General features: G+C 37.8%; 1 protein-coding gene and 1 long non-coding RNA gene across 8 annotated transcripts in view; one reads left to right on the forward strand and one right to left on the reverse strand.

Annotated features, from left to right (window-relative positions):
- The window catches only part of LOC140620192 (uncharacterized), a 186,687-nt gene extending 181,106 nt beyond the window's left edge, over positions 1-5,581 (reverse strand). Inside the window, exon 1 of the long non-coding RNA XR_012019956.1 lies at positions 5,479-5,581. This is a non-coding gene — a long non-coding RNA (uncharacterized lncRNA). The remainder of the gene's footprint in view (positions 1-5,478) is intronic.
- Positions 5,412-17,585, forward strand: part of SNX16 (sorting nexin 16) — a 40,015-nt gene continuing 27,841 nt past the window's right edge. Inside the window, exons 1-4 of one of the 7 annotated variants that reach the window (XM_072804091.1) lie at positions 5,638-5,829; positions 7,330-7,561; positions 7,649-8,123; positions 15,506-15,592. In XM_072804091.1, coding sequence (XP_072660192.1) covers positions 7,749-8,123; positions 15,506-15,592 — 462 coding nt within the window. In that variant the 5' untranslated portion in view covers positions 5,638-5,829; positions 7,330-7,561; positions 7,649-7,748. Of the gene's footprint in view, positions 5,432-5,636; positions 5,830-7,329; positions 7,562-7,648; positions 8,124-15,505; positions 15,593-17,585 lie in introns of those variants that run through there. The other 6 variants (XM_072804095.1, XM_072804093.1, XM_072804092.1 and 3 more) reach the window with 6 other exon arrangements.

Genomic DNA, 17,585 nt, shown 5'->3' on the forward strand with positions numbered 1-17,585 from the left:
TATAGATCTTAGCATTGCTAAGCAGGCTGTGATATTCATTCAGTTATCTATGCAGGTCTCAAATGAAACACATGAATTTATAAAACATTAGATCTTAAGTGGACCTTAGAAATCATCTATCTAGTCCAGCAGTTTACAAATTACTCTGAACAAATGAAGGAACCCTTTCTCTTGAATCAGAGCTGTTTCCCTTTGTTTCAGAGAGCAAGTATTATTTCTTTAAAACCAAATGCCACTGAGAAATGGCAAAATGCATTTGTTTGTTTGCATTAAATCACCAAGCTGATCCAACAAGAAAACCTTATTGACATCTTTTATTTATTCATTCAGTCTGGCCCCACATATGCCAGAGTTTCTGCCAATCAGTGAAGAAGAAGAAAAGGACGTGGCCTCTGGCTCATGAAGCACATGTTCTAGTCAGGTAGGCAGACACACAAGGACAACCACATCCAATAGGAGTATGGCTACAGCAGAAGTTTGCAGGAGAACTACAAGGACATGGTGGAGAGGAATTAAGACAAGCTTTTGGAATGGAGGTCACCTGAGCAGGGACTCAGAAATGCAATGAGAAAAGTATGATAATTCCTAGGCAAAAGCAACAACAAATGCTAGCAAGAGAGAAAATGAAGAGCTCAGAATGGGGAATAATTGATATGGCTAGACGATGAGATTCATTGCATGTGATAGGTACTCAATAAATAGCTGGCTAGTTGATTAACTAATTAACTAAACTGGAGGAAATAGACGATAAAAGTCAGTTCATGAAGGGGCTCACAGGCTGACTCAAAGAATTCAATTTTATTTTCTAAAGTAGGAGTTGAAAAAACAAATGTCTAAGGGGATTTTGTAGGAAATGTAAGTAAAGTGGATCAGTTGTAAAAAAAAAAAAAAAAAGAAAGAAATAGTAATTACAGGGACTATACACAAGGTACTTGCCTCATTCAGGTACCAGATAAGGTACTGTCAGCACACAGACGTCTAATGTATCATCCCTGCCCTTAGGCTGCAAACATAAATAAGTACTCACTATATAATGTGATGATTGCCCCCACTCACATACCAAATACAACAGGATCATTGCGGAGAGCCTTGGTTAATTCTATCAGATAGGCATTACTGATGAGGTTGTATGTGAGACAACCTGAGGAATGAGTAGGAGCTCATTCTACTTCTAGCTACACACCCTTCAATCCAATCAGGCTGGTCTCCTCACTGTCCATTACTACCCTACACCCTATTCTGTCCTCTCTCAAGTCTTTGACTCTACCTGGTATGCCCTGTATCCCTTCTTTACCTAACCAATTCCCAACCAACTCTTAAAAGCCCAATGTTCACCTTCTCATATGCATAAAATCCATGGAGACTTCCCTGGTATCAAATGTTAATTGAGAATGTACCAGAAGCAAGACACTATTGGGAGGCTGAAAGACACTAGGACACAACAGAGTGTAGAAATGCTCAGGAAGGAGTGTCTTATTACCATGTGTGGTGAGAAGTTTACTAGTCTGGGACTCAAGGATTCACTGCCTCAGTGATTATAGGCAGATCTTTGAGCCTTTGTTTTCCTCAGTAGTCTTAGCTCTAGAAGACTAAGAGCATAGAAGCCTATGCTCATGATCATCTTGGTCTCTTTCAGTTCTAAAATTGTAACAATGATTTTGTGAAGAAATTTGATTTTTTTGTTAGGCTTCTGGTAGGATTTCCACATATGCTTTCAAAACTTTCTTTATGTAATGTGATGAGTGGAAATCACTAATCAATGGTAGCAATACTGAAGAGTGTCTTCCATGTACCATTATAAACGCCATATAATTCCTACCCTGGATTTAGGAAATTGCATAGGTCACAGGTTAAATCCAATAAAGTTGGCTGTTGTGTTCCCCCATTACTACTTTGGTTATCACCTGTTACTTTAAGCTAAGTCACTCGTGGTTCTTTCTCTGGACCCTTACAATTTCATGGCAGTGAGAAAATAGAAGGCAGGTTCAGGATCACATTACAGATCCTGAATTTTAAATCATAGAAACACTGCCTATGGAAAACAACATACATCAATTAGGGAAGCGATGAGAGTATACCAAAATAATAACTGAAAATGAGTTGTTTTTATATTATTTTAGTTATATAAATCACTGAGAAGGAATTGTTTGCATTTTACCTGCTTTTAAAATTCATACTAGTTTGCGTCCTTCCAACCTGCTAGATTAGTTGTACTTTTGGTTATAAGCAGAAGAACCAACTCTGGTTGGGTTTAAGCAAAAAACAAAGCTACTGAAAGTAACCAGGGTAGCTCATGAACTCCAAGTAAAAGTCAAAAATGGGGAAGGACAAGATCAACTCCAGTGACCTCAGCAGTGGGACTTGACTGACCCTCTTACTACAGAATTTCCTTTATCTGACTTTACCTCCTGTGACTTCCAGTTAGTATTTTCCTCCCACTCATTTTAATTCCTAGGAGAAAGTGTCCTTTGGACACAATTTAGGTCAAATGTCCTCCTCAGGCACAATCAACTATGATAAATAGCATTTGCTATTATAAGACTAACATATTACAAACATGGCCACCAGAGAACCAGACTCAGGACAAATCAGTTCTAGAGAAGGGGCAAATGTGGGACTCTAGGAAGCTACCTCACGAGACGTCTGCCTATTGCACATTGCTTTTTTAACCATTCTTCCCTCTCTCCCTACCATTACCAATATCTATATACCATTGTATAAAATTATTCCCAAAGTGGGTTCAAAATATTATGCTAGAAGTATATATTTTATATAAAGTTAAAGAAAGGGCAAAAAAATGGTCTGCTGTTACTCTGCAGATTAAAATGTATACAATTTGACTATGTGTACTATATACAGTCATCCAAAATTAACTAAAATATTCCATAGAAACTAGCCATTAGGTATGCTCTGTCAAAGTGTAACTTTTACTCTGACAACCAGAGGACATTCTCTCTTGATTACTAAAGACATCAGAAGCCCAGAAATAAATCCATGCATACAGTCAATTAATTTATGATGAAGAAACCAAGAATATACAATGGGGAAAGGATAGTCTCTTCAATAAATGGTGTTGGAAAAACTAGACAGCCACATATACAAAAAAAATTTAAAAAAAAAAGACTTCTATCTTACACCATACCCAAAAATGAACTCAAAATGGATTAAGGACTTGAATGTAAAATCTGAAACCATAAAAACTCCTAAAAGGAAACATTGGTAGTACGTTCCTTGACATGGGTCTTGGCAATGATATTTTGGATCCAGCCTCAAAAGCAAAGGCAACAAAAGCACAAACAAGTGGGACTGTGTCCAACTAAAAACCTTCTGCACAGCAAAAGAAATTATCAATAAAATGAAAATCCAACCTACTGAATGGGAGAAAATATTTGGAAATTATGTGGGATCTAATAAGAGGTTTATATCCAAAATATATAAAGAACTCATACCATTCAATAACAACAACAACAAATCCAATTAAAAATTGGGAAGAAGGAGATGCCTGGGTGGCTCAGCCATTGAGCATCTGCCTTTCCCTCAGGGCATGATCCTGGGGTCTTAGGAGTCAGTCCCACATCAGGTTCCCCTCCCCCACTCCCGTGTGGAACCTACTTCTCCCTCTGCCTATGTCTCTGCCTCTCTCTGTGTCTCTCATGAATAAATAAATAAAATCTTTTTTTTTTAATGTGAATAGATATTTTTCCAAAGAAGACATACAGATGGCCAACAGGCATATGCAAAAATACTCAACTGTCACTAATCTGCAGAGAAATGCAAATGAAAATCACAATGAGTGCAGGGGCTTGAGAGGATGGGTTAAGTAAGTGATAGGAATTAAGGACTGCACACTATTTTTTTAAAAAGATAGGAAACAAGTGTTGGTGAGGATGTGGAGAAAAGGGAATTCTCATGCAGTGCTGTTGGGAACGAAAATTGGTGCAGCCACTGTAGAAAACAGTATGGAGGTCCCTAAAAAAATTAAAAATTAAATTACCAAGTAATCCAAAAATTCCACTTCTGGGTACTTATCCCCCCCCACACACACACAAAAAAAACAGTAATTCAAAAACATATATGTACTCCCATGTACACTCTGCCATTATTTACAATAACCAAGATTTGGAAACAACCTGGATGTCTATCAATAGATGAATGAATAAAAGTGTGTGTGTATGTACACACACATACACACATATATAAAACAGAATATTATGCAGCCATTAAAAATTAAATCTTGCCATTTGTGATAACATGGATGGGCCTAGAAGGCATTATGATAAGTGAAATAAGTCAGAAAAAGACAAATATCATATAATCTCCCTTATATATGGAATTTTAAAAAAGAAAGCTCATAGATACAAAGAACAGATTGGTGGTAGCCAGAAGTGGGGGTGAGCAAAATGAGTAAAGGGAGTCAGAACAACCTTCTAGTTATAAAACAAATTGCTCATGAGAATATAATGTACAGCATGGCAACTATCGTTAATAATTCTGTATTGCATATTTGAAAGTTGCTAAGAAAGTAAACCTTAAAAGTCCTCATCACATGAACAAAAATTCTGGAACTATATATGGGGACAGATTTTAACTAGATTTAGTGTGGTGATTATTTTCTCAATATACATGTCAAATAATTACATTGCACACTTGTGGCTAATATAATGTAATATATAAATTATACCTCAACCTAAAAACTTTTTTAAAGAAAATGTTCCTTTACTGTAAGTAAAATCTAGACATTTATCAATACCAAATAGTCACAAAATAAAGAATATATATCTATATACTGAACGCTCTTTTCAATTTGTGGACAGAAGTTCTTCTTGGACAGCATCATCAACCAAAATCATTAATATGCCACAAACCAGATTATCTTCCTATGCTCATTTTGAAATTACAACTATCAATTTTTCCCAGTCTTGGAAATGTTCCAAAACCGGAGAAATCATGAGATGGTCTTTAAATCAAATTGCACAATTCTAATGATGAACGACCCTGTAAACTGGTCTAAACTTTGGCATTTGGCTATCAAAAAACAAGTTTCCCGATAACTTTACAGGTCTTCAGGTGTGCAAGTCTAACACGACTACTATTGTATCATATGGGATAAAACTGCACCCTGGATTGTATTAAAAAAAACAACAACAACAACACTCAACAACTTCAATTATCTGCCAACGATAAGGCGAATAAGCTTAAGGGCAGTGTTCTATCTTCCCACTCTTTGAATCGACTGTCATCCCCAATAAGGCGCCAGTTATTCTAGAAAACAATCTATAACCTATTAGAACCAGCCCGAGCCAGTGAAGACTACAAGTCCCATGATGCAAAGCAGGCGCCCGGACCAATGCCGGCTATAGTCCCTCCTCCGAGCTGCAATCCTCTGATCACCTGTGCGGCAAACTGGGCGTCTTGGCCTCCATTTCTCAAAGTTAGTTTATAAAAATAAAGCTAGGGCGGAGAAGGCAGAATTCTTACCACATAACTAGGCCCAACCCAGCTGCCAAACAGCCGGGGCCGCACAACTCCGGACAGCGTCGCGGGGCAGGGGGGGTGGGTGTGTGGCGGGAGATGTCATGGCGGGGGGGCGGGGGGAGAAGCGCCTTGGCGTGACGTCACTTCCGGGAGGGGCGGCACGGCGTGGCCCCACCCCCCACCTCTCTGGGATCCGGGGCCGGGCGGCGGGAGGCTGGGAGCGGCCGCTTTGGGGCGGAAGGTCACGTGAGGCTTCTTGGCCCCGGTGGGTGGAGACGGAGAGCTGCGTTGCGGAGGGTCCACTTCAACCGTCCCCGGGAAGTGCGCTCGAACGGGATCGCGGAGTGGGCTGAGGTAGGGACGAGGCGGCGGCCGCTGCCCCGGGCGCCCCTGCGAGTGACACCTGCGCCCGCGGGGCTGGCGGGCGGCGGGCGGCGGGCGGCCTCCCACGGAGGGAGGGTCGAGGGGCCCCGCGGGAGCGTCCGAGGCCGCCGCAGACCCCGCCGAGCGTGTGGGAGGCGCTGGCCTCGCACGGGCGGCGGAGATGCGACCGTCCGGGGGGTGGGGCGGGGCCGGGGGCAGGGGGTCCCCCTCACCCCCGGGGGCCGAGGACCCGTGGCCCGCCCTGACACCCACCGGGCCGTCCCGGGGTCGGGCTGCGCCTCGGTTTCTACCGCGTCGCTGAGGCTTGGGGCCGCCTCCCCTGCCCGAGGCTCTCCAGCGTAGGACTGGGATGCAGGTCCTCGGGGCATCTCCACGCTGAGGCAAAAGTGAGGACGCTCGCTGTCAGTGAAGCCAACGCGTTTCCGTAAAGTTTGGGGAGCGCTCACTTCTTTGCACGCCACTCACGGTATTGATCCGCGTCCTCTCCTCCCGGCCCTGCGGCCTCAGGTAGTTGGGTGGCAAGGGGCACGGCCATCCCGCAGGCCCCGAAGAGGCTAAAGTCTCAGACCTTTTATTTACTTCTTTTTTTGGGGGGGGGGAGGGGGGAGGGCATCCAGCAGAACCGAGGAGCAGTGAATCAGCGCTTCAAGTTTCTTGAATCTGTGATGATGAGGAAGGTTGCCCAGAGCCACGTGCTGGGTTAAAAAAAAACCATCCTGCTTCAGCATCTTTGCAAGTCCCTGTAGTAGCAGCTCCCTGCTGACCTCTCTCAGCCCTAGAATCGCCTAGATAGAGGTCGCTAAGCGAGCCGGACCCCTTGTTTCATGTGTCGTTTCACACGTCTGTAGTCATTACAGTGTCTTCATCTGTTATTTAACAACTTAGTGGTAAACCTTTTCCTATGTTGCACAATTATGAGATTATTCCGAGACAGATTAGTCCTTTTAGACAACAGATTACTGGGCATGAGTCATCAAGGTTTGTTAAGTTACCCTCAGTTTCTGGCATAGCAGGATTACTGATGACCTGGAAACTATGAAGAACATTTTAACTTTTCAACCGTTTCGTCCTGTTGGATGTAAGTTTAAGGTTCACTGGGTCTGATTTGATTAATTTAATTTGACCAAGTTGTTTTTTTGTTTTTGTTTTTTTTCAAATACGTTTGATTCTAGGTTTAGTAGACTGTTACCTTAAGAGCAGTTGTTACTTCCCTGTGGTTCACTGTTAGAACTCTAGGTAATTCTTTAGAGTCTCACTAATTAATTTAAAAGGAAATGTGAACTGTTAGTACTCTAATTCTTTAGAATCTCACTAACTAAATTAAAAGGAAATGGGAATAATTCCCCTCCCTTTCTATTCTTCCCTCCTTTCCTCTTCTTACTGTATGTGGGAACTGTCAGGACCGTAAGCAGACAATGCAGCTTCAGAAAGGTCTTTACCACTCTTCCTGTTTCTGACTCTTTTGTGTAGGTGAGATCAGGCTAAAATGAACGTTGCAGAAATCTATCACAAGGCAATAAAGTGGAGATTTGAAAAGATGAACGTGTAATGTGAAGGTCAAGAAAAAGAGTGTGGAGTAGTTCTCTCTTTACCTTGCAAATGATATCTTGGGATTAAATGAAGAAGTTTGGGGTGTGTTTTCATTCCACATGAAGTCATGGAGTGTCACAGAATCAAAAGAAATGGATGTGAACATTCTGAGGTGTTTTGTTATGTTTTGGTTTGGTTTGGTTTTGGATAATGCACCAAATTAAAGACTAACCTCTCAATATGTTCTTCTCCTTTTTAGATAGTGAATTCCTAAGAAGAAAATAATGGATTTCATATTAGTTGTTCTCTAAGTGTTTGGACTCAGCAGTGTGCGGGTCTGTTGCAAAGGCTAAAAGAAGATGGCAACTCCCTATGTCCCAGTTCCTATGCCCATAGGGAACTCTGCTTCCAGTTTTACGACCAGCAGAAACCAAAGAAGTTCTTCTTTTGGGAGCATCTCAACAAGCTCAAACTCTTCCAAAGGCCAGTTAGAGGACTCAAATATGGGTAATTTTAAACAGACAAGTGCACCTGACCAAACGGATAGTGCTTCGTCTGTCTGTAGCAGCCCCCTCATTAGGACTAAATTCACAGGTGCAGACTCTTCCATTGAGTATACCACCAGACCAAGAGAAAGCGAAGAGCAAAATCCTGACACAGTGTATGTGGAAGATAGACCTTCTACACCTACTATCCTGGGTTATGAAGTGATGGAAGAAAGAGCTAAGTTTACTGTGAGTATTGACTGTTACTGGACATCAGTAGAAAGTGAAAAATGGACTAACTCTGTGTGCTCTACCTGGGTTAAATCGTTACCTGTGCTTATAATTTCTTGAACATAAAATTCAAGTCGTTTTTACACCTCTTAAGTACCGTCATGCTGTAGTAAACTTTTACTTGAATGAATTTTCACAAACCAGGCACATCTGTGAGCCTAGCACTCACAGATCAAGAAACAAGAGTATTACTAGCATCCGAAAAGCAACCCCTCTCCATGCTCTCTGTCAATGAACACCCACTTTCCTGATAGCCTACATTAATTTTGCCTATTTTTCTGCTTTATGTGAATGGAATTACAGAGTATGTACTCTTTGGGGCGTGGTCTCTTCAGTATTGTGTTTGTAAGATCCATCCTTCATCTTGTAATTGTAGGTAGCTCACTTTTATTACTGATAGTATTCCTTTATGTGAGTATACTACAGTTTATCCATTGTACTGTTGAAGAGCATTCAGATAATTTTCAGTTGGGGGATCTTACAAATGCTACTGCTATGAGCCTTTTAGTACTTATCACTCATTAAACACGTTAACCCATTCCTGTTTGGGATCTGCCTAGGAGTGAAATCGCTGGATCATATGCCTAGCTTTATTTTTTTATTTTTTATTTTTTTAATTTTTTTTTATTTATTTATGATAGTCACAGAGAGAGAGAGAGAGAGAGAGAGAGAGAGGCAGAGACACAGGCAGAGGGAGAAGCAGGCTCCATGCACCGGGAGCCCGACGTGGGATTCGATCCCGGGTCTCCAGGATCGTGCCCTGGGCCAAAGGCAGGCGCTAAACCGCTGCGCCACCCAGGGATCCCATGCCTAGCTTTAAAAGCTACTGATAAACAATATGCCTGAGTGGTTGTACTAGTTTATACTCCTATAAGCAGAATATGAGAGTTGCAGTTACTCCACACCTTCCCAACATGTGGTATTTTTTCATCATTTTTACTTTAGCTATTCTGATGGGTAGAGTAATATCACATATGTGGTCTTATTTTGCATTTTTAAGGAGTAATTAAATTGAAGACTTATTCGGCCATTGGACATTCTCTTTTGTGAAAGGTCTGTTCAGGACCTTTATTCATTTTTCTTTGGATAAAGTTTTTTACCACTTTGATTTATAGTTTTCTATGCATTTTGGACCAAAGTTCTTTGTTAGAGCATACATTGTAACTGTTTGGTCTCTGTGGCCTTTTCACTTTCTTAATGCATTAGATTTATTTATCTTATTTATTTATCTAAGTTCATAGTTTTAATATAGTCCAGTTTTTTTCTCTTGTGGTTAGCACTTTTTAAAATTTGCCTACGCCCACCTGTATTTTCTTCTACAACCTTCATTGTTGGACCTTTCACATTTAGATCTGTAAACTATCTGGAATTGATTTTTTGTCCGACCTGTGAGACAAGGGTCAAAATACTTTTTTCTTCCCTCCATATGATATGTTGTTTGATGTTCTTGACATCTTGTTCTGTTTTCTGTTTGTCCATTGTTAATTTATATATTTTGGTCTTAGATATTAATGTGTATTTGTGTATCCAGAGACCTTGCTAAATACACTTATAATTGAAATAGCTTGTTCTTCCTCTTGGGTTTTCTTGATGTAAACTTTTTATATTTACTTCAACATTTCATGCTGTAAGCCTGTAATAGTATAGAAGGACCTCTGGAAAAAAAGTTTTTGAGATCATTTTTTGTTGCTGTTGTTGTTAGGGAAATGTTTAATTTTAAAAAAGCTTTTTATCTGAGTGTAGTTGACACAATATTTGTTTCAGATTACAACATAGTGATTCTTAATTCTCTATACTTTATGCCATGCTCACCATAAGTGTAGCTACCCTTTGTCACCACATAATACTACTGCAGTATCATTAACTATTTTCCCTATGCTGTACCTTTTTTTCCCATGACTTATTCATCCATAACTGGAGACCTGTATCTCCCACTCTCCTTCACCCATTTTGTACTTTCCTCTACCCCCTTTTCTCTAATAGCTGCCAGCTTGTTCTCAGTACTTACAGATCAGATTCTGCTTTTTGTTTATCTTATTTGTTTTTTAGATTCCTCATATAAGTAAAATCATATGCTATTTGTCTTTCTCAGTCTGCCTTATTTCACTTAGCATAACACCCTCTGAGTTCATCCATGTTGTTGCAAATGGCAAGATCTAATCCATTTTTTGTGACTGCAATATTCCTAAGTGGATTTTATCCATTCGTCTATCAGTGGACACTTAGGCTGATTCCTTATCTTGGCTATTATAAATAATGCTTCAGTAGACCTACAGGTGCAAATATCTTTTTAAATTACTGTTTTTATTTTCTTTGGGTAAATACCCAGTAGTAGAATGACGAATCATATGATAATTCTATTTTTATTTTTTTAAGAAACTCCGTACTGTTTTCCACAGTGGCTGTACCAATTTACATTCCCACTCACAGTGTATAGGGGTTCCTTTTTTTCTACATCTTTAGTAACACTTATTTCTTACCTTTTTTATTTTAGCCACTGTGACAGATATAAGGTGATATCTCATTCTGGTTTTCATTTCATTCTGGTTAGTGATGTTAAGCATCTTCTCATGTGTCCATTTGCCATCTGTATGTCTTTGGAAAAATGTCTACTCAGGTCTTCTGCCCATTTTTAATTTGTGGGTTTTCTTGGTGTGGAGCTATGTAAGTTCTTTATATATTTTGGTTATTAATCTCTTATCATTTGCAAATATCTTCTCACATTCAGTAGGTTGCCTTTTAGTTTGATGATTTCCTTTGCTTTGCAAAAGCTTTTTATTTTTATGTAGTCCCAGTAGTTTATTTTAGCTTTTATTTCCCTAGCCTCAGGAGAGATATCTAGAAAAATTGCTAAGGCAAATATCAGAAAAATTATTGCGTGTGTGTGTGTTTTATGGTTTCAGGTCTCACATTTAGGTCTTTAATCCATTTTGAGTTAATTTTTGTGTAAGGTGTTAAAAAGTGATCCAGTTTCATTCTTTTAAATATTGCTGTCCAGTTTTCCCAGCACCATTTATTGAAGAGATCTTTTTCCCATGGTATATTCTTGCCTCCTTTGTCATAGATTAATTGACTATATAAGCACGGGTTTATTTCTCAGCTCTCTACTCCGTTGCATTGATTTATGTGTCTATTTTTGTGCCAGTACCATTTGTTTTGATTAGTACAGCTTTGTAGTATATGTTGAAATCTGGAATTGTGATATCTCCAGCTTTGTTCTTTCTCAAAAGTGCTTTAGCCATACAGGGTCTTTTGTGGTTCCAAACAAATTTTATATTTGGTTTAGTTCTTTGGAAAATGTTACTGGTATTTTTGAAAGGGATTGCATTGAATCTCTAGATTTCTTTGGGTAGTAAGGACATTTTAACACCGTTCTTCTAATCTGTGATCATATCTTTCCATTTATTTGTGTTGTCTTCAATTTCTTTCATCAGTGTTTTATAGTTTTCAAAGTATAAGCCTTTTACTTCCTTGTTAAGTTTATTCCCAGTTATTTTATTCTGTTGGCACAATTATAAATAGAATTGTTTTCTTAATTTCTCTTTCTACTACTTTATTACTAGTGCATAAAAACACAACCAAAAAAAAAAAAAAAAAAAAACCACAACCAGTTTCTGTGTATTAATTTTGTATCCTGCCACTTTACAGGATTCATCTATTACTTCTAGTAGTAATTTTGGTGGAATCTTTAAGGTTTTCTGCATACCATATCGTGTCATCTCCGTATAGTGACAGTTTAGCTTCTTTCTTACCATTATGGATGCCTTTTGTTTCTTTTTCTTGTCCAATTGCTGTGGCTAGGACTTCCAGTACTATGTTGAATTCAAGTGACAGGAGTAGATTTTCTCGTCTTGTTCCTGATCTTAGAAGAAAATCTCTCAGCTTTTCACCATTGAGTATAATGTTAGGTGGGTTTTTCAGATATGGCCTTTATTATATTGAGGTATTTTTTTAAATCTATTTTGTTGAGAATTTTTATCATGAATAGATCTTGAATTTTATCATATAGCTTTTTCTGCATCTATTGAAGTGATCATATGACTTTTATCCTTTGTGTTGTTGATGTAGTATATCATGTTGATTGATTTGCTGATTTGCAGATGTTGAACCATTCTTGAACCATTGCTGAACCATAAATCTCACTTGATTATGGTGGATGATCCTTATAATATGTTGTTGAATGCAATTTGAGGAGTTTTGCACTATGTCAATATTGAAATAATTTATGAAGAGAGACAGTCTTTAGAGTCAAATTATCATAAGACTGATGATGTGATGGGAAATTTGCATGAACCTTAATTTTTTTTGAACTTTTTTTTTTAAGATTTTACTTATTTATTCATGAGAGACACAGAGAGAGAGAGAGACGCAAGAGACACAGAGACACAGGCAAATGGAGAAGCAGGCTCCATGCAGGGAGCCTGACGTGGGACTCGATCCCGGGTCTCCAGGATCACACCCTGGGCTGAGGCGGTGCTAAACCGCTGAGCCACCAGGGCTGCCCTGGACCTGACTTTTTGAAAATTATAATAAACTGGTGGACATTTTCTTACATTGGCCTAACTTATGCAAGATGAGTATTCACTGAAGTGATGTGTGTGAAAATACAAATTCATAGGCAAATTTAAGGCAGCGATACATAAAGTCTTTAAAAACACTGTAGAGGAAGAAGTAAATAACAGGTATGAAATGATTTCTATTCATTTATTCATTAATTCATTTTGAGGGTACCTGTTTTGTCATGCACTCTTCCAAGTAGTAATAATACAGCTACTCGAATGAATGAATGATAAATAAACTCCTTAAAATGTTGATATGTCATATGGTGCTAACTGCTATAAAGAGAAATAAAAGAGTGAAGGGGAATATTTTCTCCACAATTGGAGTTGCAACGTAAATAACACTGTCAGTCAAGGTCTCACAGAAAAGACGTTAGGGCTAAGAGGTAGCTATGAGAATATCTCACCTTCCTGACAAGTGAGACAACTACAGAGGCCCTTGTGGCTAACAGAAGAAGCCGTGGGGAGAGATGTAGGAACTGAAATAACAGGTAAAGATGAGGAGTGTGATCCACTGGTCAAGTAAAGCATGGAGGCCATTGTAAGGCCATTAGATTTTACTCTGCGCAAGATGGGAATCTTTGAAAAGGTTTTAAAAGATGATCTGTCATGTGATCTGACTTAATGTTTAAGGGCTCATCTGGCTACTGAGTTAAGACTAGGGATCCCTGGTGGCGCAGCAGTTTGGCGCCTGCCTTTGGCCCAGGGCGTGATCCTGGAGACCCGGGATCGAATCCCACGTCGGGCTCCCGGTGCATGGAGCCTGCTTCTCCCTCTGCCTGTGTCTCTGCCTCTCTCTCTCTCTCTCTCTCTCTCTCTCTGGGACTATCATAAATAAATAAATAAATAAATAAATAAATAAATAAATAAATAAATAAATAAATAAATAAAAAAGACTAGATTTTGTGGAGGAAGAATGGAAACAGGAGGTCTTAGGTTCTTGCAGTAATCTTCAGAAGACATAGTGGCGTGGACAGGATGGTGGAAGAAGTCTTAAGAAGTGATCAGATTCTGGATATATTTTGAAGGTAGAACCTTGAGATGTGGGATAAAAAGAAATCAAAGATGTTCTCAAAGTTTACTGAAAAGTTCTAAAATAAGGACTATATAAAAAAGATAGCACAAAGTAGTGTATACTGAGGTTCCAGTAAAGTGCAGAAACCATAGCTGCTGTTAGAACATAGAGGGAATAATCAGTAGTGTCTTTAAAGTTTTCATTGAAGGCACTACTTATACAAGTAGAAGCATAGGAAAGCTCTCTAGAGAAGATAAAACACAAAAATCTGTACTTTATCTTTCCTAGAGAAGTAGGATTGCTCAGGGGCCACTGTGGAGAAAAACTTGGGAGGATTCATTTTTTAAAATAGGAAAATAAAATCAAATACGGGTTATATGTAGATAAACCTTATTATTATATGAAGTTGGTTTTTATCATTGTATCAGTTATTCATACTCAAAAGTTTTGAAGTTTGTTCCAATTAGGAACTCCTAAAAAGAATGTTTCATTAGTATTCTCTTTGCAAGTATCTTAGGGACTTTCTGCAGACTTTAAAAGATATCCAAATAATCTTCCTCATCTTCATATGTTACAAAGATAAATTATTTTTACTTCAAAGCTAAAGGATTCATCCTTAACCTCTACTGATTCTCCCCCTTAAAAGCTGAAAGAGAAGTAAGGGAGAAACATCATATGGTAAGAATAATCTAGTCCTTAAGACTAGGTGAGCCACAGAAGTGAGTCATATTTTTTAATTTAAAATTTCCTAGTAGCTATGTTTTAAAAAGTGAAGGAAACAGATGAAATTATATTTAATAATATATTTTATTTAATTCAAAACCATTTTAATGAAGTGTTATACATCTTTTTTTTTTTTTATTCTAAGTCTTTGAAATGTGGTGTGTATTTTACACTCACAGCACTTGTCAGTTGGGACTTGTCACATTTCCAGTGTTCAGTAGCCACGTGTGGCTAGATTGCAGCTATCTTCAAGAAAAAAAGTTACTCATTTTTAAGAGAGCTTCACTTGTTCAACAAATAGTTACTGAGTATTTCATATGTGCTGTGTTTTTAGTTTAGCCTAAAATACTGTACCAAAACTACCAGGAGATGTTTCTCTGGCTCTCTGTTATAAATAGTACTTCCTCATAATAAACTCTAAAATTATACTTTTGAAAAATGAAATCTAGTTTTCTTATTATATGCTTTTTAAAATACTGACATGCTTCAACCAAGTTTTTTTATTTAAAGCCTAGGTAATTGTGCATAATTATAGAAGTGTAAACTTTTATCTAATATGAATATTTTCAGCTGCATTTCATCCTTAAAGATTAAAACAACATCAAATTTATTTGAAAACTCTGTATAATACTTACTGAATTTAGAAATTAAATTGATTGTGTAGGACAAGAGTGGCAATTTTTTCACAGCTTTTTCAAGCATGGTTGAGTCATCAATTTTTTAATATTTTAGCATAAAATATATTTTGGAACTGATGAGTTCATTTATTAATAGTGTATGCCAAAAAAGCATTTTGTCTTTAATTTGTCAGGCATGTTTCTTAAATAAATCTTGCTTTTGGTGCCTACATTGATTATTTGTATATTTGCTGATCCAAATGATTTCTGATATTTTTTACATACTAATTGTTATGACCTGGGTTGTCAAGTAAAAATTTTAAAAATATTTGGTTTGCTTTGAGTTTTAAATATCTTTATATACTTTTTTTTTCACCTCCCTCTATCTCTCTCTCTCTCTTGCTCTCTCTCTCTCTCTCTACATAGGTATATAAAATACTAGTAAAGAAAACTCCAGAAGAAAGTTGGGTAGTTTTCAGAAGATACACTGATTTCTCTAGACTTAATGATAAAGTAAGTACTTCAGTAAATCTAAAATAGACTTTCTGGTTTTGAATTATTATCTATTCCTGACAGTTCTACTGTTAAATATCTGTGGGTTTTCCTCCTTGTTAGTTATTTGAGTGAAGTCAAATTTTGCTAGTTCCTAAGAAAATTAATTATTTCATTTTAATAGCCTAAAGGACCATCTCTATACATAACTTCCTTTTTTGGAAATAAAAAAATTATTTTTAGTATAAAAATGTGAAAACCTTAAAATTACTAACAGAAATACAAATGATTATATAATCATGAATTTGAAAAAGATCTATATTTCTCCCTCTCCCGCTGTGATCTCTCTCACCTTCACACTCTCTCAAATAAAATCGTCAGGGAAAAAAAAGGGGGGGACACCTGGGTGGTTCAGTCCGTTAGGTGTCTGCCTTCTGCTCAGGTCATGATCTCAGGGTCCTGGGATTGAGCCCCCCATCAGGCTCTCCTCTCAGCAGCAAGTCTGCTTCTCAATCTCCCTCTGATCTCTCTAGCTTTTGCTATCTCTCAAAAAAATATCTTTTAAAAATAATAATAATAAAGAAAAAGATCTATAAAGATCCCCTAAATCATATAAGAGAATGAACAAAAAAAAATTCTAACATCTTGTGTTAGTTTTCTATTGTTGTTTAACAAATTACTACAAACTCTATGACCTAAAATGTACCTGTTTATTATCATGATTTAGGTGAACTCAGCTAGGTGTGCCATGTAGGGTCAGACAAGGTCAAAATCAAGCTGTTGACTAAACTGGGCTCTTCTCCAGAGGCTCTGAGAAAGTATTGGCTTTCAGGCTCATTCAGGTTGTTGGCAGAGTTTAATTTCTTGTAGTTGTAAGACGAAAGTCTTCATTTCCTTGCTGGTTGTCAGCCAGAGATTGTTCTTAGTTTATAGAGTACTGTCCAGTCTTTGCACATGGCCCCTCCACCTTCAAAGTCAGTTATAGCAGGTCAAGTCCTTTTTGTGCTTTGAATTTCTCTGACTTTTCTCTTCTTCCACCAGCCAAAAAGAAAGCTCATGATAAGATTAGGTTCACCCAGATAATCTCCCTATCTTAAGGCCAATTGAAAAGTAACCGTAATTACATCTTCATAATCTGTTTTATTATGTAATGTAACAAAATCACAGAAGCAACACTAGGGACAAAGATCATGGGGCTATCTAGAATTCTGCTTTCTGCACATATGAAACAGAATAATAATAATAAAAACCCTCAATATATTTAAAACTCTTAAAACTAAATTACAGAGTAAACCCCAAAGTAGAAAATATTATAAATGATGTGAACAAGGCAAACCACAGAAGATATATAAATGGCCAATAAATTTGGAAAACATTTGATATCATGAGTACTCAAAAGAAAATAAACAATTTTTCTCTCATCAAGTTAACAGACATTTAAGTGGTATTTATTTAAGTGGTATTACCCATTGTTGGAAATATGAATCTTCCTAGGGGACATACCTTCCTAAAGTTGTATATAATTTTGACAAAATAATCACATTTCTGGGATTTATCCAACATAAGAAATGATGGACAGAGACAATATTTAGCTCCAAGGATACTGTTCACTGTGTTTAATTCATTAATTTTCATTGTCTGTGTTTTAATCTGTTTTTAATAGTTAAAAATTAGAACCAACCTAAATTTCCACTAGAGAATTGATTGAGTAAATTGCACTAAGAATGTAATAGAGAAAGAGCTGAGATGTGTCCACAGAGCTAGAGGGAAATCAATTGAGGCAGGTAAGGGTAGTGGTATTTTAGAAACCAGGAGCATTTCTCGAAAAAAACAAGTGGTTTATGATATTTCTGAGAAGCTAAGATGACCTTAGATGAAAAATCACTCCCTAATTTTTACAGGTGTTTAGTAGAGGAAACTTTACTGGTCCTGTTCTCTCCCATCTTCCACCTTTACCCTCAAAACTCTAAAGTTAGTATATTCTTATAATTTTTAGTGGTAGGAAACCCCATTT

Source organism: Canis lupus, chromosome 28 (assembly GCF_048164855.1).
Source record: "Canis lupus baileyi chromosome 28, mCanLup2.hap1, whole genome shotgun sequence".
NCBI lineage: Eukaryota > Metazoa > Chordata > Mammalia > Carnivora > Canidae > Canis > Canis lupus.